Raw genomic sequence first — 25,254 nt, 5'->3', positions numbered from 1 at the left:
TCAATGACAGCTTGGACCTTAGCGGGATCCATCTTAATGCCTTCAGCGGAAATAACAGAACCGAGAAATGTGACGGAGGAGGCATGAAAAGTGCACTTCTCAGCCTTCACAAAAAGACAATTCTCTAAAAGGCGCTGGAGGACACGTCGAACGTGCTGAAGATGAATCTGGAGTGACGGTGAAAAAATCAGGATATCGTCAAGGTAAACGAAAACAAAGATGTTCAGCATGTCTCTCAGGACATCATTGACTAATGCCTGAAAGACAGCTGGAGCGTTAGCGAGGCCGAAAGGAAGAACCCGGTATTCAAAGTGCCCTAACGGAGTGTTAAACGCCGTCTTCCACTCGTCCCCCTCCCTGATGCGCACGAGATGGTAAGCGTTACGAAGGTCCAACTTAGTGAAAAACCTGGCTCCCTGCAGGATCTCGAAGGCTGAAGACATAAGAGGAAGCGGATAACGATTCTTAACTGTTATGTCATTCAGCCCTCGATAATCTATGCAGGGGCGCAGAGACCCGTCCTTCTTCTTGACAAAAAAAACCCCCGCTCCGGCGGGAGAGGAGGAGGGGACTATGGTACCGGCGTCAAGAGCTACAGACAAATAATCCTTGAGAGCCTTACGTTCGGGAGCCGACAGAGAGTATAGTCTACCCCGGGGGGGAGTGGTTCCCGGAAGGAGATCAATACTACAATCATACGACCGGTGTGGAGGAAGAGAGGTGGCCCTGGACCGACTGAACACCGTGCGCAGATCGTGATATTCCTCCGGCACCCCTGTCAAATCACCAGGCTCCTCCTGTGAAGAAGAGACAGAGGAAACAGGAGGGATAGCAGACATTAAACATTTCACATGACAAGAGACGTTCCAGGAGAGGATAGAATTACTAGACCAATTAATGGAAGGATTATGACAAACTAGCCAGGGATGGCCCAAAACAACAGGTGTAAAAGGTGAACGAAAAATCAAAAAAGAAATGGTTTCGCTATGATTACCGGAAACAGTGAGGGTTAAAGGTAGCGTCTCACGCTGAATCCTGGGGAGAGGACTACCATCCAGGGCGAACAAGGCCGTGGACTCCCTTAACTGTCTGAGAGGAATGTCATGTTCCCGAGCCCAGGTCTCGTCCATAAAACAGCCCTCCGCCCCAGAGTCTATTAAGGCACTGCAGGAAGCTGACGAACCGGTCCAGCGTAGATGGACCGACAAGGTAGTGCAGGATCTTGAAGGAGAGACAGGAGTAGTAGCGCTCACCAGTAGCCCTCCGCTTACTGATGAGCTCTGGCTTTTACTGGACATGAAGTGACAAAATGACCAGCAGAACCGCAATAGAGACAGAGGCGGTTGGTGATTCTCCGTTCCCTCTCCTTAGTCGAGACGCGGATACCTCCCAGCTGCATAGGCTCAGCTCCCGAGCCGGCAGAGGAAGATGGTAGTGATGCGGAGAGGGGGGCAACGGAGAACGCGAGCTCCTTTCCACGAGCTCGGTGACGAAGATCAAACCTTGGCTCAATGCGAATAGCGAGTTCAATCAAGGAATCCACGCTGGAAGGAACCTCCCGGGAGAGAATCTCATCCTTTACCTCTGCGCGGAGACCCTCCAGAAGACGAGCGAGCAAAGCCGGCTCGTTCCAGCCACTGGAGGCAGCAAGAGTGCGAAACTCAATAGAGTAGTCTGTTATGGATCGATTGCCTTGACATAGGGAAGACAGGGCCCTGGAAGCCTCCTCCCCAAAAACAGATCGATCAAAAACCCGTATCATCTCCTCCTTAAAGTCCTGATACTGGTTAGAACACTCAGCCCTTGCCTCCCAGATTGCCGTGCCCCACTCACGAGCCCGTCCAGTAAGGAGAGATATGACGTAGGCGACACGAGCAGTGCTCCTGGAGTAAGTGTTGGGCTGGAGAGAAAACACAATATCACACTGGGTGAGGAACGAGCGGCATTCAGTGGGCTCCCCAGAGTAACACGGCGGGTTATTGATTCTGGGCTCCGGAGATTCGAAAGCCCTGGAAGTGGCCGGTGGATCGAGGCGGAGATGGTGAACCTGTTCTGTGAGGTTGGAGACTTGGGTGGCCAGGGTCTCAACGGCATGTCGAGCAGCAGACAATTCCTGCTCGTGTCTGCCTAGCATCGCTCCCTGGATCTCGACGGCTGAGTGGAGAGGATCCGAAGTCGCTGGGTCCATTCTTGGTCGGATTCTTCTGTTACGGTGAGTGAATGAGGACCCAAAAGCGAACTAACTTAAACAGAGCTTCTTTAATAACCAAACATAGGTAGGCTCAGATAGACCGGCAGATTCCGACAGGACAGGACAAGGTTACAGCAAACATGACGATAGTCTGGTTCAGGCATGAAACACAACAAACAAGAATCCGACAAGGACAGGAACAAAAACAGAGAGAGATATAGGGGACTAATCAGAGGGAAAAGGGGAACAGGTGGGAGAAGGGGTGACGAGGTAGTCAAGAGGAGACAAGGAACAGCTGGGGGAAAGCGGGGGAGAAAAGGTAACCTAATACGACCAGCAGAGGGAGACAGGGTGAAAGGACAGGACAGAAAGACACAACATGACAATACATGACACTCCAGATCTCAACCCCATAGAAAATCTTTGGAGGGAGTTGAAAGTCTGTGTTGCCCAGCAACAGCCACAAAACATCACTGCTCTAGAGGAGATCTGCATGGAGGAATGGGCCTACATACCAGCAACAGTGTGTGAAATCCTTGTGAAGACTTACAGAAAACGTTTGACCTCTGTCATTGCCAACAAAGGGTATATAACAAAGTATTGAGATACATTTTTGTTATTGACCAAATACTCATTTTCCACCATAATTTGCAAATAAATTCATAAAAAATCCTACAATGTGATTTTCTGGATTTTTTTTCTCATTTTGTCTGTCATAGTTGAAGTGTACCTATGATGAAAATGACAGGCCTCTCTCATCTTTTTAAGTGGGAGAACTTTGGTGGCTGACTAAATACTTTTTTGCCCCACTGTATATAATCGATAATATATCAACCGCAACTGTCTTTTTCAGTCAGAGAGGGAAAGGCAATGGCTGCCCAAACTCTGTTACGCATACAAAACGCTGCTGGTACCCGGCCATATAAATGACACAATGTTATCTTTCTCGCTAATTTTTCAAAATAAAAGCCTGAAACTATGTCTAAAGACTGTTGACACCTTGAGGAAGCGATAGGAAAAGGAATCTGGTTGATATTCCTTTAAATGGAGCAAAGGCAGGCTATGGAACATGGAGTTTTCAAAATAGAAGCCACTTCCTGGTTGGATTTTCCTCAGGGTTTCGCCTGCAATATCAGTTCTGTTATACTCACAGACAATATTTTGACAGTTTTGGAAACTTTAGAGTGTTTTTTATCAAATACTAATAATAATATGCAAATATTAGCAACTGAGACTGAGGAGCAGGGCGTTTACTTTGAGCAACTTATTCATCCAAGCTACTCAATACTGCCCAACCAGCCATAAGAAGTTAATCTTTAATTTGGTGTATTTCACTTGTGAATGTATGAAAGTTAAATATTTCTAACTGGCTAGCAGAACCCCTTGCCATAACAGGTATAAAGGGGAAAGTTATCCAAAAGTAACTGAAGGTAATCACATTACGTTACTGAGTTTGGGTAATCCAAAAGTTATGTTACGGACTACAGTTTGGGACAGGTAAATAGTAACTGATACGTATTACATTTAGATAGTAACCTACCCAACCCTGGCTACAACCCCACAGACAACAATCCAACACTTCAACTCCAGATGTATATCAAACACCTCCTCAAAAAACTGCTATACCATTTCCTAAAACAGTTTTCTTTGAACAGCAACCTTGCTTTCCATGGACCTCAGCTCTATAATAAGAGTGTGCACATGTGAGGTTAAGGTGGATGTACAGCCAACTGGCTGTCTGGCAGTAGAGAGGCATCTCAGGCATAATATATAGCCATCTCAGCAGCAACAGAGCCTTTACACCCCAGTGCTCTTAGCCACACCTGAAGGACTCTGGTGTCTCACTGTAAGCAGTATGGTTCGGCTGAGTAATCACTCATCCACACTACTGAGGCTCATTCTGCTTTCTATGACTTTCTCATGCCATGGCTGTGTCCTGTCTGATTAGTGTGCTGTTGAACAGTAGACATGAGGCACAAGACAGACCACACAGGAGGTGAGACAGACCCCTACCATCGAAGGGCACCAGTGTCCATGTCCTTGCTTCAGAATATCTTGTCGTTTAAAAAACTGTTTGACTGATTTGGATACAGTGCCTTCAGAAAGTATCCATACCCCTTTGATTATTCCACATTTTGTTGTGTCATAGCCTGAATTTAAAACATAATAAAAAACATTCTCACCCATCTACACAATACCCCATAATGACAAAGTGAAAACAAGTTTTTAGAAATGTTTGCAAATTTATTGAAAATGAAATACAGAAATATCTAATTCATATAATTCTCACACCCCTAAGTCAATACTTTGTAGAATCAGCTTTGGCAGCGATTTTTGAAAATCTTCAAGCTCTTTCATGTTGGTAGTTGATCATTGGTAGAGTTAATTGCTTTGCTACATTTTTTGCAGCATTACTTTAGAGCCTTGTTGCAAACACAATGCTTGTTTTGCAATATTTTTATTCCGTATAGGCTGCCATTTCACTCTGTTAATTAGGTTAGTATTGTGGCGTAATTACAATGTTGTTGATCCATCCTCAGTTTTCTCCTCCCACAGCCATTAAACTCTGTAACTGTTTTAAAGTCATCATTGGCCTCATGGTGAAATCCTTGAGCGGTTTCTTTCCTCTCTGGCAACTGAGTTATAAAGGTTGCCGCTATCTTTGTTGTGACTGGGTGTAATTAATAACTTTACCATGTTCTAAGTCAATGTCAGTCAATGTCTGATTATTCTCATAAATAAATAAAAGGTGAAATATATATTATTCTCTCTACCATTTTCTGACATAAAGTGCTGATCCTAACTGACCTAAGACAGGGAATTTTTATTAGGATTAAATGTCAGGAATTGTGAAAATCTGAGTTTAAATATATTTGGCTAAGGTGTGAACTTCCGACTTCAACTGTACACTTTTATAACTGTTTCCTCCAGCTTCTTCACAAGTTCCTTTGCTGTTGTTCTGGGATTTGATTTGCACTTTTCGCACCAAAGTACGTTCATCTCTAGGAGACAGAACTCATCTCCTTTCTGAGAAGGTCCCAGCCTTCCCGTTTTGTTTACATCATGTTGTGATTCCTTTTTTCTCTGGTGCCCATTACACTGATCCTCTAGACACGCACGCACACACATAGACACACACACCGAATGAGAAATCAGACCCGGGCAGACACCCACTCTGCCCCGGCATGAAATATCATTTTATTGTGTGATATCATTGTAGAGCCAAGCCACTGGCCAATTCAAACACTTTCATTATTCAGCTAGCAGCAGCAGCAGCAGCAGCAGAAATGACTAACATCTCTAATGAAGGATACAATGCCTGCAATTCGATCTAAAAATGTGGATCTAACAAATGTGTCTCCCTCGATTTGACCTCAAGCTTTGAAAAAGAGATGATACACAGTCTGAGGCTGATGCAGATTTTATTTACATTTGTTTCTCAGGTTGCTAATGGGAATCAAACAGTGAGTGTGGGTGAGGCAATATCTTAAATGTTAAAAGTTCTCATCTAATGGAATGCTAAAGTGCAAATAAGCAGTGGGTAAATCTGAACGTGAATTGAATCAACAAGGTTGGTGAATGCAGGACCAATAATTGCCTTCCCCATTAGCTAATGTATCTCCAGTTTCTCACCTGTCCAGGAGCTGCATTCTCACATAGGAGGGTCTCATACGCGATGGCAAACACCGGAGCGTTGTCATTGATGTCCAGTACTGTGATGGCCACAAAACCTTTTTCAATCTTTGTTGGATCCTCTGAAAAAGAGGGAGGGAGAGAAGTAGACAGTCAGGAGAGAGAGAGAGAACAAGATTTTATAATCATAGCTGGTTCCTTCAGTACTTTACTGACTTAACTTTATTAACCTTCATCCACTTACCCTACTATCAATCTTTCTCATGTCTTTTTAATTAATCACAAAGGTTGAGCGAAATGAGCTAAATGTGGCCAAAAGTGCCCATTCTAATGACATTTCCAAGGCATTCACCATCAGCTGGCATCCTTAGTTGCTCTGGTGGGGATCAACCAACATGATCAGGCAGCTAATTACGATTGGAGCGGAGCTACAGCTTACGTGAAAATGGCTAGGGAAGCGTACGGCATTGCATCCTATACCCTTTATAGTGCACTATCTAGAGCAGTGGCGGTCAGTGTCGTTTATGATGAAGGAAGATCAAAAAATATTTTATGAGCATGACCTTTTTTCTATTACAGCATATTGAATGCTCACTGCAACATCGATAGGTTTAGGTTACTACATTAATATTTTCTCGATTACCCATCATGAGGTTGTTACAACCTAGCCCATGAATGAAAGTTTACAACTTAGGTGCACAGGTCAAGAGAAAATATTGAGTAATAAAACCTTTCCAAGCCATAATCGCTACACACAGCCTATACACAATGCCATAGTCAACATAGCTACTAGAAGTAACACATTAGTAAACCTGCTACAATCATGCAGTACAGTCAACAAGCAGTTAAGCAGTTCCACCGGCAGACCACGGTGGCAATACATTTATAAAACTAAAAGCTTACCTTGACTTGGAAAAGTTCCAGTGTTGTATAGCAATAGCCAGCTAGCTAACATGTCATCCCTCTTTGTTTGAGCTGGGTGTTTGAGTAGGCTAAACTAGCTAGCTGCATTTGATAGCTAAGTAAGTGAAAAGGAAAGTGACCAAAAATAAATCACTGAAATATAGCTCTCTCTCTCTTGCTTCACCTTCATTTTTTAACAGTTTTGAACAAATTAATTTCTTCAACTATTGTCTTTCTCTCACTGAGCCAACTACTCATTTTATGCTCTGCTAGCTAGTTGTGGCTTATGCTTTCAGTCCTAGACTCATTTTATAATTATTTGATTGGGTGGACATGTCAATTCATGCTGCAAGAGCTCATATAGGTTGGAGGATATCCTCAGGAAGTTGTCATAATTACTGTCTAAGTCTATGAAAGGGCGTGAGAACCAAGATCCTCCTAGGTTTTCTCCTGAAGTCAATATACCCAGAGGAGGACAGAAACTAATTGTCCTCTGGCTACACCATGGTGCTACCCTACAGAGTGTGGTTAAGGCTACTGTAGACCTTAATTGCAGAACAGTGTTTTAATCAATTATTTGGTGTACGTGTCTTTGGACTATCATTAATGTTGACAATTGCTTTATCAAATCGATTAACTATGTTTAATTATTACGATGATTAAATTAATCCTGTAACAATCAACTCATCAGCAATCTTGGGGAAAAAGTTTATTTACAGAGTTAGCGTTTTTCAAATGAACTCTTAGATATAAATATATCTGACATTAGTCATTAATTGTTTACCTTCTATTAGCCTCATTCTGAATGTCGCAAAATCCTTGGATATTTGCACGAACCCTGGCATAAATGATGAATCAGCGATATACAAATTGGCTTAATTATTTAATTACTAACTAAATAATCACACAGAATTACATAAACACAAACAGAATAGGTTACACATTGATTACTACATACTGCAATGAAAAGTCCCTAGGGGGAAAGGGGCGTTCCCTCCTTTTTTCGTAATATCTGTGCTCACATAGGCATGGCCTATCACTTGGTTAAGACTTCATATGAAAAACAATTCTCTAATTTTGAAGACTAACATCACATCTTCTCACAAATAGATTCGTATTTAATCATGTCAGTTCCCCAACATTTGAATGAGAATCTGATCACTGAGAATTATACACATTCAGAGATACAGTTATGTTGTTCTACTGTCCTTAGTTACATTGCAAATTATTAATACATTCAACAGGATTGTTCTTTAAATACCCACAGACCATTCCAAATGTTTGGATTAGAGAAATACTGTTTAATTATTCAACCTTTTCGATGTTACCTTACCGCAACATCTCTCTGTGGTAAAAAAAGGGATTTAACGTCCATTTCTGAGAGTGGGAGAGAGCGTTTTCCTGGAGGTATTTATGACTGTCATAAAACTGTGGAGAGAGAGCCCCAAAGGGTAAGTCATGACAAGTGACGTGAATTATTAAAAGGATAACTTTTGAAATTCACTGAGGAGGATGGTCCTCCCCTTCCTCCTCTGAGGAGCCTCCACTGATAGAGTCCACCTCTGGTCAAAAATAGTGCAGTATATAGAATAGCCTAACATGCTGACCAGACCGGACACAATCAATGTTATTGCACCCACACTGCTCGCGCGCGCCAACGAGCGTCTGCGACGCCAAGGGCTAAAATAGAAGTCATTCCTATTTCTGACACAGATCGTTTATAGAAGCAGGTACCCACGTGCCATCTCCTCATTGGTTATAGCCACGTGGGTGATTGAAAGACGTACTTTGTTGCAGGTTGTAGTGGTAATACAATGAAAGTTTAGATGCGATCACCATATAAGTTCAAAGATGAAAAAGCCTGGAAGGAAGAGAGATGACTAGAAATTATTCGGTTGGCCATTTTAAGTGTGGATTAGTTGTCGGAGTAGAGGTCCTTGTGCATTTCAGGTAAAATAACAACTCAATGTTTATATCCCAGGACAAATTAGCTAGCAACAGCAAGCTAGCTAAATAGGACAAATTAACGTTAGCTAGCAAGTGTGAGTGCTAACTAGCTAAATTGCCATACATGTTTAATGCTTTTTAACCTGTCTCTAAAATAATTTCATTGGTTCAGAGTTTGTTTTGATATTTTAACCTGCGCGTCGTGATCGCGTTTGGTGTGTGGGGCAAAATACATTTATGCATGATAGCACACGATGGCGCAAGCGTGCAGCCGGTTTGGTTTCGGTGTAAGTGACTGTGTAGTAGCACTGGCCATCCTGTACCACAGGCTCTGACACAAATGCAGCACTGAATAAAAGGCTGGCTTCTGAAAGCCAGGATGGACAATGATTTATCCTGCCGTCAGCAGCCACGTTGACAGCAGAGACGACCTGTTGGCCGAAATTTGGGGACGGCTGATTTGGTAATAAAGAGGACGCGTGGTACCCCGGGGCACAGACTTGTTGGCATTGGCGTCTTTAGAGCAAGTCGGACCGCGGCTCAAATGCATGAAGAAGTGCTTCTCTCCCCTCTTTTGTTACAAAAGCCCATTTTACTCTAAAAAGCGTAATACGGCGCCCTGGGCTCTGAGAGAGACTGCCTAGACGTCAGATTCTATAGCTGCTGCTTTCCACTGTAAAGAGAATAGAAGTGTGTCAGAGGACAATGTCTCCTCAGTGAAGGGCTGTTGAAACATTTTGCACAGTTATTATTAATGTTTACTATGTGTTACTCTATTGAGAGTAACAAGGAATCATTCGTGTTAGGCTTATATTTGTGCTTGAATCACAATGCATTTACTTGAGTGATGAAAATTACCATGTTTGGTTTCGTGACTATTTATGCATTGAGTGCAAGACTGATACAATGACAATTTGATGTACATTTTATCTTCATTGTGGTTTTAAACTCATACGGATTATAGTTACTTAGTAGAGTAACTAGTATGTCGTTTAATGGAGCTTGTGAGATGATTGCTGCCCATTGTGTCTGCGTGGACAGAGTGGGCCAGGGGGGATGAGCGAGCGCCTTTGTCCTTGAAGCCGTGGAGGGATGAGTCAAAGGCTTCATGGCACCTCTCCTCACATTAGCATTGTTCACTAGTGGATTTACCATCGCCTGCGCCTGCCCTTAGTCAGCAGCTCGCTCCTCACACATGACATGACTCACGGACACCCAGAGGTCACAGTGACCGCCATAGGTCAGAATTAACATTCGGCTCCATCGCAGAAGGGACTACAATACTTTATGCAGGGCCTTTATAAAACACTGACTAGTCTGATTTTGAGGCCTGATGTGGAAAGTTGTGTGTGTGTGCTCTTACGGCTCTCCATGGCGAGTATGGTAAGGTTGTGGACAGAGTTGACCTCTCGGTCCAGGGGCTTGGCAGTACTGATGACCCCACTCAGAGCATCCACATTGAAGATACGCTCCAGGTCTGTGTTTCTATCTATGGAGTACCTGGAGACAGACACACCGATCCACAGTCAGTAAGTCAGACAGACAGACATAGCTATGATGAGGTATTTTCCTTTTGTAGAAAGTTCGTATTGATTTTAAATTATTAACTGTATCTTTGAAACCCTTTTGGAGGAATAAGAACTTTGTACCGTCAAAACGTGCCAAATGAACAATTTAAGAGTGGATTTTGGATTCAGTCCATTGGTACAGACCATTACTGAGCTGTCAACATGTGGAATGATGTAGTTTTCATATCCATTTATAATGCTAGATAAAAGAATCATGTTAAACTATGAATAAGAGATCTATACATCTTCAATGTTTAGATTTAGAGAACTGCTCTCAAAGTTTTTTTAAGATTGAAGTTAGACAGAGATGGGTTAACTCTGAACACAGAACAAACACTATCTATTCCTATACAGCAGCTCACATGTCTGGACAAAATTACATCTTCAATAAGCCTATATTCAAAGGGAATTATTCAATGTAATTTTACTCAATATAATTGGTTGCATTAGTTCCACAATAATTTAAATGTTACCATTAGTAGGGCCATTTTATGCCAGACTACAAAAGATGCTGAGACACACCACAACCACAATGGCTGAGTAATTCCATTTTCTGATTCACATTACGAACAAATTACTAAGGGTCCTAGCATGAATACCACCACACAACACTTTTAATTTTCAATTAATACATAACGGGAGGGAGTCTCATGAGTGACATGGGGCAGATTGCGTTTATGAGTGGTTGCCAATAAAAAAAATATGTAACAAAAAAAAAGCCATGTAGCTGGTACAGACGGTTGACCCTTCTGGGGGATTGCCCTTCGCTTGTTGATGACATTTCACTTTTGAAAATGTTGCATTCCCTCAAAAACCACAATACCATCTTCAGCTTTAGTGCGTGTCACACAGTCACAGAGGAAGTTTAGAACGCATGGTGTCAGTGGTTTAAATGTCAGTGTGTTGCGTAGGTGGTGCTTAAATGTGTCACTACTGAGATGTGAGAAGGTGAACGTGTATTTACAGTCCTACTCTAAAGGTGTTTGGACCTCCTGTCAACCTGACCACCGTAGCAACATGTTGAAAATAATTGGTGAAAGGACATTGAATAGGGCCAAGCTGGGTATAGTTGTTTTAGGAAACAGGTGCCACTACAGAAATTGGCTGGGACAACAGAGAGATTGGCTGTGATGGTGTGTAATAACTGGAGAGCTGGGCTCTACCTGATGGCACTGTTGGAGGTGTCCGGATCGTGCGCGGAGACCCTCCCGATGGAGGTGCCAACTTTGGCGTCCTCAGAGATCACCATCCTGCTGAGCTGTGTCGAGAACACAGGCGACTCGTTCACGTCCTTCACCGTCACCTTGACCGACGTTGTGTCGCTGAACGAACCCAGGTGCACGAACGCAGGGTCGATGTTCCGATTGGTGGCTTCGATTCGCACATTAAAGCTGTTCTTGGTCTCAAAGTCTAACGGCTGAACAAGTAAGACCAATAAAGAGAGACAAATATTAAAAAGGAGAAAAGAAAAAGCTATTTCATATTAATAAAAAAAACATAGTTGAAGTCGGAAGATTACATACACTTAGGTTGGAGCCGTTAAAACTTGTTTTTCAACCACTTCACACATTTCTTGTTAACAACACTATGGTTTTGGCAAGTCGGTTAGGACATCTACTTTGTGCATGACACAAGTAATTTTTCCAACATTTGTTACAGACTGATTATTTCACTTATAATTCACTGTATCACAATTCCAGTGGGTCAGAAGTTTACATACACTCAGTTGACTGCGCCTTTAAACAGCTTGGAAAATTCCAGAAAATTATGTCATGGCTTTAGAAGCTTCTGGCTAACTGACATCATTTGAGTCAATAGGAGGTGTACCTGTGGACGTATTTCAGGCCCTACCTTCAAACTCAATGCCTCTTTGCTTGACATCATAGAAAAATCTAAAGAAATCAGCCAAGACCTCAGACAAAATAATTGTAGACCTCCACAAGTCTGGTTCATCCTTGGGAGCAATTTCCAAATTCCTGAAGGTACCACATTCATCTGTGCAAACAATAGTACGCAAGTATAAACACCATGGAACTATGCAGCCGTCATACCACTCAGGAAGGAGACGCGTTCTGTCTCCTAGAGATGAACGTATTTTGGTGTGAAAATGCAAATCAATCCCAGAACAACAGCAAACAACTTTGAAGATTCTAGAGGAAACAGGTACAAATGTATCTATATCCACAGCAAAGCGAGCCCTATATCGACATAACCTGAAAGGCTGCTCAGCAAGGAAGAAGCCACTGCTCCAAAACCACCATAATTAATCCAGACTATGGTTTGCAACTGCACATGGGGACAAAGATCGTACTTTTTGAAGAAATGTCCTCTAGTCTGATGGGAAAAAAACAGAACTATTTGGCCATAATGACCCTCGTTATGTTTGGAGGAAAAAGGGGGAGGATTGCAAGCCAAAGAACACCATCCCAACCATGAAGCACAGGGGTGGCAGCAGTGAAGCACGGGGGTGCAACATCATGTTGTGGGGGTACTTTGCTGCAGGAGGGACTGGTGCCAAAATAGATGGCATAATGAGGTAGGAAAATGATGTGGAGATATTGAAGCAACATCTCAAGACATCAGACAGGAAGTTAAAGATTGGTCGCAAATGGGTCTTCCAAATGGACAGTGACCCCAAGCATACTTCCAAAGTTGTGGCAAAATACTGTAGCTCAAGGACAACAAAGTCAAGGTATTGGAGTGGCCATCACAAAGCTCCGACCTCAATCCTATAGAAAATCTGTGGCGGAACTGGAAAAGCGTGTGCGAGCAACGCCTACAAACCTGACTCAGTTACACCAGCTCTGTCAGGAGGAATGGACCAAAATTCACCCAACTTATTGTGGGAAGCTTGTGGAAGGCTACCTCAAACGTTAGACCCAAGTTAAACAATTTAAAGGCAATGCTACCAAATACTAATTGAGTGTATGTAAACGTCTGACCCCCTTGGAATGTGATGAAAGAAATAAAAGCTGTAATAAATAATTATCTCTACTATGATTCTGACATTTCACATTCTTAAAATAAAATGCTGATCCTAACTGACCTAAGACAGGGAATTTTTACTAGGATTAAATGTCAGGAATTGTGAAAAACTGAGTTTAAATGTATTTGGCCAAGGTGTATGTAAACTTCCGACTTAAACTGTAGTTTAGGAGTATAGGTCTGCCGGATTCCAGATATCAACAGAGTGACTTTCCAATCAAGGTAAAGCATGTCCTGATTGGCTAGTTTATAAGCACTGGCCACATTTGCTATAAATGGTGAGGGCATAGCCATAAAGATACTGTATTTGTATGCGCATTGCTCATGCCAACATGGCCTCGTGGTACACAAGTATATTGAAGAAATACAACAACCCTATCCAACCTTGCACATAATCAGACTCTCACAAATTTCATCCAGACGTTTTTATATTGAATTACTGTGTAGTGTGAAAGCTAGCTATTGATTGCAAGAAAAGGCACACAACACATCACGTTGAAAGGCATTTAAAAATGTGAGTGTTTAGAAGGTATATTGTCATATTTTTGGCTTATTGACTCACAGTTGTAGCCCTAGGACATTGATGTGACACATTTATTGTCTGTGTTTATTGTCTGTATGACTTTCCACTCTGTGGTACTCGTCGATGACTGGTGATGGTGAAAACAAACAAAATATCAGATTGAACCCTGTGACAACTGGCTTGGGGCCAACAATAGCTCTCACACCTACAAAGTCTCATGGCGGCCAGTCTCAAATTCTTGAGTGGCCTGGGGATATCTTTTTAAACCTTCAAAAAACACTAAAATAGTCTACAAGTAAATAAACTATTGACATAGCAGTAATGTTTTATATTTCGACCACTAAGTAAAAAGTAAGAAAAGTTTGAGTGCTATAGGCTATAAAATAAAAGCCATTATAATTGGTCAACTGAAAAAAAACATGCCTATAATGCAATTGAAGTTAGACATCAAAGCATTGATATTACACAACTCTGCTTCACCATAGCATCCCATCACATTCTCAGGGTGAGTCATCATCTTTGGACAGTGCAAGGCCATGGACAGACAGAGATCGATGGAAACGGACGAAAGATATGCATTCGTCACTATCTGTTTTTGTCCACAAAAAGCTTGACTTGACAAAGTCAGAAGTGTTGCATGCGTAAAAACAACATTGTCCATCAATGTATGAGCTCCATAGAAATTATTTTTTGGACGGATACAAAATCTCTGCATGTGTACCTTTTGAAGGATGATAACGCCCTCTTGCGTGTCCTCATCTGTGGTGATGTTGAACAACCCAGGTCCGTCCTCAATGATCCTATACTCCATCTCTGCGTTGGGGCCTATGTCTGCATCCACAGCCTTGACCCTGGCCACCACGGATGCCACAGGCAAGGACTCCAGCACAGTGTACTGATAGTTCTCTGGATGAAAGAGGAGTAGTGGTTAGAGATGAGGTGGTTTCCATACTCCTTAGCAGCTCATATTTATATTGCCCCCAGCTGCCTTTGATTTCCCTCTCTCACAATGACTGGTAAAAAAGCAAATTAATGGATTCGTTTTTTTTTCTCAATTTATAAGAGGAAATAGTGACTAATTATTTTCAATGAGTAGTTTTATATTGAATAGATTTATGGTGGTAAGGGCAAATATTTTTTTCTTGAACATACAACTTTTAGAACAATGGAGTTGTTTGTATTCACATGAAAATGTATTACACATTCTGACACATTCACAATCCATGCTACATGAAACATAATATTTCTTGACCAAAGTGAGTGGAATAATCCCCGATCCGTGCATAATACAGTTGAAGTTGGAAGTTACACCTTGGCCAAATACATTTAAACTTTAAAAAGTTTTTCACAATTTCTGACATTTAATCCTAGTAAAAATTCCCTGTCTTAGGTCAGTTAGGATCACCACTTTATTTTAAGAATGTGAAATGTCAGAATAACAGTAGAGAGAATGGTTTATTTTGGGCTTTTATTTCTTTCATCACATTCCCTGTGGGGACTGTTGCGTCCGTCGTTGAATGAAAGAGACAAAGTGCAGCGTGGAAGGTTTTCATGATATTTAATACTGAAACCGCCAAAACAACAAAATAAACAAACGTAAAGTTCTGCAGGGCTAGACAGCAACTGTGGAAAACCAAGATCCCACAAACTCAGGTGGAAAACCGAGTATGATTCCCAATCAGGGACAACGATAGACAGCTGCCTCTGATTGGGAACCTTACCTGGCCAAAAAAGAAATAGAAAACTAGAATGCCCACCCAAATCACACCCTGACCTAACCAAATGGAGAAATAAACAGGCTTTCTAAGGTCAGGGCGTGACAGTAGGACAACAGTGCTTGGTTAAAGCGGCCGGTCAGTAGGACTATCAGAGGTAAAGCAATTGCCGGGGCCACAGATTATCATGAGAAGCACCTCACGCCTTTGAATCCCAACACCTGGCCTGGAACCCATTATTGGGCTGTGAAATAGGCTGATGACAAAAAAAATGTGCCTAATCGTTGTATCTACATTCTCCCCTCACTCCCTGCTCTGACATGGAGTGAGGGGAGGAGAGTTTTATACTTCCTAGGGTATCCTACATTTGAAGCCTTTGATCAAAAAAGTAATACATGTGCTGTGAACACCCCGATCAGATGGAGAGATACACAATGTTTAGCGAAATTACACATATGCATGAAAGGGGTACTGTGGTGAAATGAATCTGCAATATAAAGTATAGCCTACATTTTCACTCAAAGCTTTCTCCCCAAAACTGTCATTGTGAATGAGAGTGATTTTAGAGATTCATGTCAAACCGCCACAATAGTGAGACTGAGATGACAGTGAATTCAGGGGTTCAGGGCATTGTCTGAGAGGGAGAGAGACACAGTAGATTGAATGTTGTCAGTGTCAGTGATGCACAGAGCATAAAGGACTCAGTCTTACTGCGAGAGAAGTGTGGCGGGTTGTCGTTGACGTCGGTGAGAGTGATCGTGACAGAGGTGGTGCCTGAAAGGCCGCCCATCTGGCCCACCATGTCTTTGGCCTGGATGACCAAAACGTATTGGTCTTTCATCTCTCGGTCCATGTTGGGCAGCGCTGTCCGGATGATGCCTGGAGAGGAGAAAGAGGGCGGTTCAGAGATAGAGAGAGGGATGACAGGAAAGGGGAGAAATGGATGACAAGATTGGAGAGAGAGGAGGGAAGGACATGAGTGGATAGAGAGAGGGGTGACAACAGGGGGATGATTTTTGTACGGAGAGCTAAGGGGTGAAAGTATAGTTTCTCATAGCAACATTGTGAACAGAGCCTGGAGACTTGACAAAAGGATGCATAAAATTCACAAATTAAGCCTGGGATCACTGAGGAAAAACATTGTTGAGGTATTTAGACCAACTGCCTAAGACTGTTAAGTGTTTTCTTTTCTCTCTCTGTCTTTCTTTATCAATGCCATTAAAGCGTGCAGGCTGAAAAGTGTTATTGGCCAGTCTAAGTAAATGGCTCAATTAGTGAAATTATACGCCGCTGTCCACCTCTTTATCTGAGGCATCTGCCATGCTCTCGCTACGCCATAATGATAGTCAATAAAGCCAAGTAGTTGTCAATATCCATACAGAACAAACTAATGAATAGTGGGTGAAGTTTTCCTAACGGGAGAACCACAGCTGCTTCTTCTTCAATGCGTCGAGAAGCTGATTTATTTTTAACTCCTGATGCATTCATGTTCATCAAAGTATCTGTCTACTGTATGTGTGGATGTGTGGATCAGATCCATCCATCTGCTCCTATATCCTAGCTGTATATCCCTTTCCTCCATCCATCCACTCATTCATTGATTCATCAGGTTTGCTGCTAGTTTCTCCCACTGTGTAACCCTGTAGCCAATTAAAGAGCATCAATAGTGCTCTAGTGGCAGCTGCTGTGACACCTGTGAACCCTGTTTGCTGACATGCATGAGAGAGCTAGCTTCAAGCCATCAATCCAACAGAGGTCCATCAAACCAGGCTAGGTAAAAAATGAACGAAACATTCCTTGTTCTCTCAATCAATCAAAATTATTTATAAAGCCCTTTTTACATCAGCAGATGTCACAAAGTGCTATACAGAAACCCAGCCTAAAACCCCAAACAGCAAGCAATGCAGATGTAGGAGCACGGTGGCTTGGAAAAACTGTGGTAGAGAGAGTTTTGAAAACAGCAGGTCTGGGACAAGGTAGCACTTCCAGTGAACAGGTCAGGGTTCCATTGCCGCAGGCAGAAGAGTAGAAACTGGAGTAGCAGCATGACCAGGTGGACTGGGGACAGCCAGTTAGTTCTGAGGCATGGTCCAAGGGCTCAGGTCCTCCGAGAGGGAGAGAGAGAGAATTAGAGGGAGCATACTTAAATTCATACAGGACACCAGAAAAGACAGGAGAATAACACCAGATGTATCAGACTGACCATAGCCCCCCGGCACATAGACTATTGCAGCATAGATACTGGAGGCGGAGACAGGGAGGGTCGGGAGACATCGTGGCCCCGTCCGACGAACCCCCCAGACAGGGCCAACCAGGCAGGATATAACCCCACCCACTTTGCCAAACCAGCGCACACCACCAGAGGGATATCAACAGACCACCAACCTACTACCCTGAGACAAGGCTGAGTATAGCCCTCGAAGATCTATTCCACCACACAGGCCGAGGGGGCGACAAACTGGACAGAATGATCAGGTCAGGGACTCAACCCACTCAAGTAACGCACCCCTCCTAGGGACGGCATGGAAGAGCACTAGTAAGCCAGTGACTCAGCCACTGAAATAAGGTCAGAGGCAGAAATCCCAATGGAGAGAGGGGAACAGGCCAGGCAGAGACAGCAACGGTGTTTCGTCACTCCAGTGCTTTTCCATTCACCTTCGCACCCCTGGGCCAGTGCACACCAGACTTCACGCTGGACCTACTAAAGAGATGAGTCTTCAGTAAAGATTTAAAGGTTGAGACTGAGTCTGCGTCTCTCACATGGATAGGCAGACCATTCCATAAAAATTTAGCTCTATAGGAGCAGCGCCACTCTGGCTCCCGAGTAGCGCAGCGGTCTAAGGCACTGCATCTCAGAGCAAGAGTCATCACTGTAGTCCCTGATTGGGAGTCTCGTAGTGCCACACACAATTGGCCCAGCGTCGTCCAGGTTTGGCTGGGGTAGGCCGTCATTGTAAATAAGAATGTGTTGTTAATAACTGACTTGCCTAGTTTAATAAAACGGGAGAAAGCCCTACCTCCGCTGTTTGCTTAGAAATTCTAGGGACAACACAGAGACAAAGAACAAAGTTCTAACTTGAAAGAACAAAACAGTCTTAAAAATTTCTGAAGAAGTTGGCTGTTATAAAAAGTTGGCTAATGGCCACCAAACCACCCCGCCCCAAAATAAACAACAGGGGCTTCCCAAAAAACTTTAAATGAAGCCAGTAAGAAAAGAGGTTGTGTTTGAAACTGGGAGTAAACTAAGTGAATCATCTCACTAAGCAAAGAAATGCTTCACATCTCTGTTAACCCCGCACCATGACCGTGTCATTCGTGGGGAGAGCCGATGATTAAAATCCTTCTGTGGCTGTTACGGCATGGCCCCGCATCGGCATTGTACCGTGTGTCCCTGTGCAGCCGGAAAAGACACATTATAGTAGCCGCTCATTTCCTCTGCTGGCGGCAGAGGGGTAGGCCACTCTCCCTGTATAAAGCCTAGGATCCTTGATATTTGTCTAGGGAATAGGAAATAAAAGTGTGGGGACTGGAGCGCTTTGCTAGGATAGGAGCCCCTCTGACCTACCATCCGTGTAGCTATGAGAGGTATCGATGAAGGTGATGGACACTTAAACAAGAGTGGTAGGTCAGAGGGTCCACTTACACCCAATTGTTCCACGTAAGATAAAAACAGGCCATATAGAGTACACTGGGAATTGTACAACATCCGAGCCAGGTGGTTGACTTTTAATTTGTCCATGAAAAGCCACCTTCTATGCATACTCTACATCTAACTCTTATCTTTTGAAAGATTCCAACCCAGAGCACAGATACATATTTGAATAGAAATGTATCTCACTCATTGTAACGTCTGCTTCCAGACTCTCAAACACGTAGATCCCCTGAACGCAGCTCACTCTCTAGATCCCAATCACCTGAATTCTGATCACCTGTTCACACACCTGTATGTCATTATCTTACACTATTTAGTTTAGTTCTTTGCACCCCATCATGAGGTATTCTTTGTTTTGTGACACATCTCTATTACGGAGCTCTGTTTTTCCTGTAATTTACTTCTCCCGTGTATGATAGTTTTGCCTGCCTCAATAATGATGCCTTTTTGCCTATTCCCTGCCTGTACTTTTCCTATCGGATTTCCTGTTATAAACCTATTGCCTGATCTCCCGGAAGACGTTACTAGCCTTTTCCCTGCCTGTACTGTTGCCTTTTTGGTCCCCTGTGTATGACCTTTGATGGGGTCAAATTGGGGTCATGATAGGGGCTGCACCAAATGTTTAATATATTATAATAATTGACTATGCTTATGTATGTTGCTATGGGACCCTCCTCCACATTTATAGGGTCCTAGACTACAGATTAACAGTATATGTATTGTAAGCTTTAACATTGTTTCACAGTTATTTTCTAGTCTCTGAATCTTATAAAGAAACGGTCTGTGAGAAAAGCAACTCAAAGATAAACACAGAACCCTGCAGGGGAAAGAGATAAGAGACTAGTAAGACATACCACTATAAATCAACCTGGAGAGTGGACATTTACTGCTAAGCAATTAGATAACGCTGAAACTATGTTTGTATAGCTGTGGATGCATGGGCTTGGTCTCATGAGTAGAAGGTATTGACGTAGGCAGTTACATCACAGGGGGTTGACAACAAGCATGATAAAAGCAACTTGGGACTTTTCCTATTTGGCAGAACTCAGGAGAGACATGAGTTGTATGTGTGATGTTTGATCTTTGATTTCTGTCTACAGCTGTATTTTGATTAAAATTGTTATGATTCATAAGTGCATATTTTGAGTGTTCGTTATTTGTTAAGTAAAAAGCCGTGCACAGAAAAACTGAACCAACACCTTCTGCCTGCCCCTGGACCGAGTTACCTGCCTCCTCCTGTGGTCCTTTACAATAAACACCTGCTGCGCCCTGCGCTTGAAACCAGCTCTCTGTCTCCCATTGTGTTCATTACACTCATACTGTGAAAGATTCCCAGACGGAACTAGTATCAGCTGAGTCATCATTCGCCACCTTGACTCTGTGTGATACGTTAAATGTCCCATCTCTTGGTGGTCTGGATGTGGTGTAACATTCAACTGTCATGACGTTGGCTTGGGGGTTGGTTTATGACTGTCATAAATAACTCTTCCCCCCTTTTTCCTCTCTCTACCCTACTAAGGTTACATTTGCAAAACCCCTTGGTTAACATAGAGATTCTGGGAACGTCAGAATGTGGGGGGAAATTAACTATATTCTGGTAATCCGAACAATTGAACATATGCAGTGGTACTTAATGAATATGATGTCAGTTCGGTTGTCATCTGAGACATTCTCATCAATGATAAGATTACATAAACTCCACAATGGAAAGTCTATACATCAGAGTTATCAGATTCACATGGAATTGTTGTTTCTATTTAAAAGTTTGAATATGACATTATTTGTGATGGGATGAAATGTGGTTTTAGCTTCTAAAATGTGAGATGTGGGTTTTCATTAGTTAGGGTCTGTCACGCCCTGGCCTTAGTTATCTTTGTTTTCTTTGTTATTTTGGTTAGGTCAGGGTGTAACATGGGGGATTTATGTGTTTTTTTCTGGTCTAGGGTATGTTTATGGGGCTGTTTCCTTTCTAGGTAGTTTGTAGGTCTATGGTTGCCTAGATTGGTTCTCAATTAGAGGCAGATGTCTATCGTTGTCTCTGATTGGGAACCATATTTAGGCAGCCATATTCTGTGGGTATTTGTGGGTGATTGTTTCCTGTCTTTGTGTTATCTGCGCCAGATAGGACTGTTTCGGGTTTTGCCACGTTTGTTATTTTGTATTTGTGTAGTGTTCACGTTATCATCTTTTATTAAACATGTTGAAGACGAACTACGCTGCATTTTGGTCCTCCTCTCCTTCGACGGAAGAAATCCATTACAGGGCTGCTCACTCAGTGGCCCACCCACGTGAAGAGACAGAGGTTGTAACCTTTTCACACACCCCCTCTTCCTTCCTATATAAGCTCTTGACTACAACATAACTATCTGTTCCGCAGATGTGAGGATGACGATCCCATGTCAGAATGGTTCAGAAAAAAACTACAGAATGAAGCCAACATCAGCATGAGCTTTGGTTGCGAATGGTATGAACTTTGAACTCTTAATCACAACAGAAGTGATACCCCCTAGCCGTTGAGTTAGCGACCACAGCTGCAAACGCAGGTTAGGAAGGAACAGACAGAGTATCCCGTATCCAATTTACCAGCAGAGACATTCTTCAAAGGACAGAGGACTCGGTTTGGCAACACGGCCTTCGACCTACCACCAACCTACTGAAGCGCAGCTCAGAGTAAATATTTGTTGCATTTTCCTTTTCCAAATGGGCGGTAATTTAGAATGCATAAGATACTGTATTTATGATAGCACAGCTTCTTACCTTTGTTCCCCCAGTCTCCCGCTCTTTCACTCAAACCCACCCCTTTTCCTTTGTGTAACAAGCTGTCATATCTGTTCCGCCCGCTAGGGACGTTTCCTATGACGTAAAGAATTATCCAGGGATAATTAATTCTTTGTATATGTTATTCTGTGTGATTAGTTAGGTATTTAGTAAATAAATAATTAAACCCAATTTTGTATTGCTGATTCAACTTGTTAGCCAGGATTCTTGCAGATGACCAAGAATTTACAACTTTCAGAATATGAGACTGAAGTAAGATGACGATTAATGTTGACTGCTATTGATGTAAAATATTGCTAAATCTTTAAGAGTTTATTCGGAAGATAACAGCTCTATAAATATTATTTTGTGGTGCCCGACTCTCTAGTTAATTACATTTACATGATTAGCTCAATCAGGTGATATTAATTACGGAGAAATTATTTTATATAATAGCATGTCATAGCAATTAATCCGGCATAGCCAAAGACACGACACAACAATTATGTAACATTACGAAACGCAGATAATTGTGACTCATCTTCAGTAACATTACTGTTATGTTTGAAATACAGGAGGAAATGCTACTGTATATGCAAAATCTGATGAAGTGGTTGAGATAATGGATTTTTTGCCAAGCTATAGTATTGCACACTAAGTGGCATAACGATATGTGAGGCCAGATTTATACCTACCCTGAGCTGTAATGGCCTCCCGTCACTGGAGTGGATAGTACTGTACAAGGATCTCCGTCAGAGGCGATTCACAATTTTGTGTGTGTGCGTGGGTTAGTGTCATGACTTGTACAGATTAGAAAACACCTTGAGTAGAAAGCTCCCAAAAGGCCCTTCCAATATTTTAATCAGAACGGGATTACCAGGTTTTGGAACCATCTCCCAGTCTCTGTATTTGGTATCTTAGCGCTGAGAAAACAGTTGGGGAACAGCTAGACTGGCATTGGCCTTGTCCCTTATTTGAGCATTTTACATTTGATTAAATGATCTCCTTCATCATGACCAGAGGAGCTGAAAAAGATGATGGTGAAGCTCTAAACACTGTCATCGCAGAAGTAGCGTACATCAAATTGAAATGCATGCAGGCCCACTCTTAAAAAAAACTTTAAACATAATGAATCCTCGCACAGACACCTGGCCTTTCCGCTCCCACCCGTCGTTAGAACAGAGGTCTGAGGCAAGCAGACATGTCAGGCATTGCCGATGTGCTCGTGTGCTCATCTCTGCCCTAAGGTGTACAAAACTGTGTGTGTGTCCGAGGACTTGCATGCATTTGTGTATGTGTGTTTTGCAGGGAGGTGTGCATTATTAATCCCTGTTAGTTATGGTCCATTTCTACTAATGCCATTCAAAAATGCCAAATGAGTATCATAGAAACAGTAGACGGACTAGACAGTCATTCATAGCTACATTTATTCATTGGGTCTTTCATCAATTACCCACATGCAGGCCTCAACGCCTAGCAGTGCACCACTTTTTGATTTCACCTTCAAACTCAAGTGTCCTATTTCCTGAGCTACATTACAAAATGGAGGCTTAATAAGCCATGCATTACATTTACAGCTTGACAATTATTGAAGCTATTCAGGATTAAACACCTTTTCCCCAAGGGCACCTTGCGGAATCAACTTGCGATTAAAGACTCCCAGTAAAGGGACTTGCCTGATCAAAGTGAGCCAGGATTCAAACCCTCCAAGTCACATTTGACATTGTCCACCTCCCTGACAACTATTCCTCAACCACTTAATCACTTGTGGTGCAGTATTACTGTGTAGCTCGAGCTCAAGAAGTGCATTTCAGCACGAGCACTTTGTCAAAGCTAAGGCACAGCTTGTTTCAATGAATTAGTCTAATTAGTAGTTTGCAGTCATAGAAACAGCATTCACCTCTGGTCTTTTCTTCACAGGTAGCCACATTTAAATGTATTGTAAATACATTTTCTTGTGTCCTGTGCCAGACACAATTTGTTTGATTTAGCTTTGCAGTATGTACTGTATGTCCTCCATGTTGTGTCTGCACATGTAAAGTGCATACAAATTCTGTTCAAATATGCTAAAGTTAAGGTGCCACTCGAAATACATTTTCACAGAAATATCCACAGCAAAAACATAGTCTGTTCTGGCTTTCCAGGAAGTGAAAGTGTACTATTACACTGAAGAGTAGTCTTTCTTCATTGCACTTTCTACACTATGTAGCCACTTCAGTAATCACAACCGCTTTATGGGGTAGACATGCTGCTTAAACATCACCTTAAGCAAATGTCGGCTCTCGCTCTGATTAGTATTGATGTCACAAATTCTCAGTTGAGACTTATTGCGGAGCTGAAGTAGTCTCGCTAACTTTGTTAAAGATCATTTTGAGGACGCATTCAAGTAGTCAAATTTCCATCAATCTTGTTCCCCGCGCAGATTAATGTGCTTCCAATGTCTGCTAGTCTGAACTTCCTGAAAGCATTTGGTATTAAATCAGGGGACTGGCTTGATGCTACTTGCCCACCCAGTCTGACTTATTAAAAGTTAACTTTTAATAAGTCAGTGAGTTCACGTATTGTCTATAAGTCTGTCTGACTTATAAAACCTCAGCATGTAAGCAGATCTCCCCTGGATGTGTTGCAGGAAGATTAGCCAAAAATAATGGAACTACGCCCAAACTTCTTTTTTCTTCCCAGTGCTTTGCATGAGGCTAGCGTCCCCCACAGTGAGGCGGTGGCTAATGAGCCAACTAGCTATCTGTAGCCGAGGACAACAGCTGTACACTCCAACGAAGCACCCCAAGAGTCAGAACAACTACTTCACATCCCAGCATTGTTATGCAGTTCCATTGCTTTATATTTGGCGAATTAAACAAAAAAAAACAAATATATATTCTTGAGTTTAGAGAATGTAGATGGAAAATTATCTCGCATTGAATCAACACTGCCAGTGTTAAATTTAACACTGGGTCACAGTATATATTGGTCCACACTTTTCAGTGTTAAATCAACATTGTGCTTAGTGCTGACGCTGTTACACTTCGTCAGTATTAGGGACTTTACACTTTTAGTGTTATGCAATAACACATTATAAAGTTGTTTTAATACTAGGAAGTGTATATAGTTTGAGACAATCAGGTTTTACAATAACACCACATAATCAATCAAATGTATTTATAAAGCCCTTTTTACATCAGCAGATGCCCAGGCTAAAACTCCAAATAGCGAACAATGCTGATGTAGAAGCATAGACCACCTAAACTGGTACAACACTTCCACTTTCACAGGAGGCCAAAAACAACTACCTGAAAGCCACGCCCCCACTAAGCCACACCTCCAATATAATTTCCCAGTGTCCCTTGCCTTTAAGAGTGAATTGTAGAGTTACCACCAAT

The 25,254-nt window shown here is 42.4% G+C and overlaps 1 protein-coding gene across 2 annotated transcripts in view; it reads right to left on the bottom strand.

The window, feature by feature from the left end:
• LOC110535674 (cadherin-7-like) overlaps positions 1–25,254 on the bottom strand; it is a 145,541-nt gene that overhangs the window by 51,644 nt on the left and 68,643 nt on the right. The window contains exons 4-8 of one of the 2 annotated variants that reach the window (XM_036935435.1): positions 16,177–16,344; positions 14,472–14,656; positions 11,406–11,659; positions 9,984–10,174; positions 5,825–5,904 (exon numbers count right to left, since the gene is read on the bottom strand). In XM_036935435.1, coding sequence (XP_036791330.1) covers positions 5,825–5,904; positions 9,984–10,174; positions 11,406–11,659; positions 14,472–14,656; positions 16,177–16,344 — 878 coding nt within the window. Of the gene's footprint in view, positions 1–5,824; positions 5,947–9,983; positions 10,175–11,405; positions 11,660–14,471; positions 14,657–16,176; positions 16,345–25,254 lie in introns of both variants that reach the window. The other variant, XM_021620823.2, reaches the window with a different exon arrangement.

Source organism: Oncorhynchus mykiss, chromosome 11, assembly GCF_013265735.2.
Source record: "Oncorhynchus mykiss isolate Arlee chromosome 11, USDA_OmykA_1.1, whole genome shotgun sequence".
NCBI lineage: Eukaryota > Metazoa > Chordata > Actinopteri > Salmoniformes > Salmonidae > Oncorhynchus > Oncorhynchus mykiss.
Note: the sequence above shows the minus strand (reverse complement) of the source record. Positions and strands in the feature narration are given on the sequence as shown.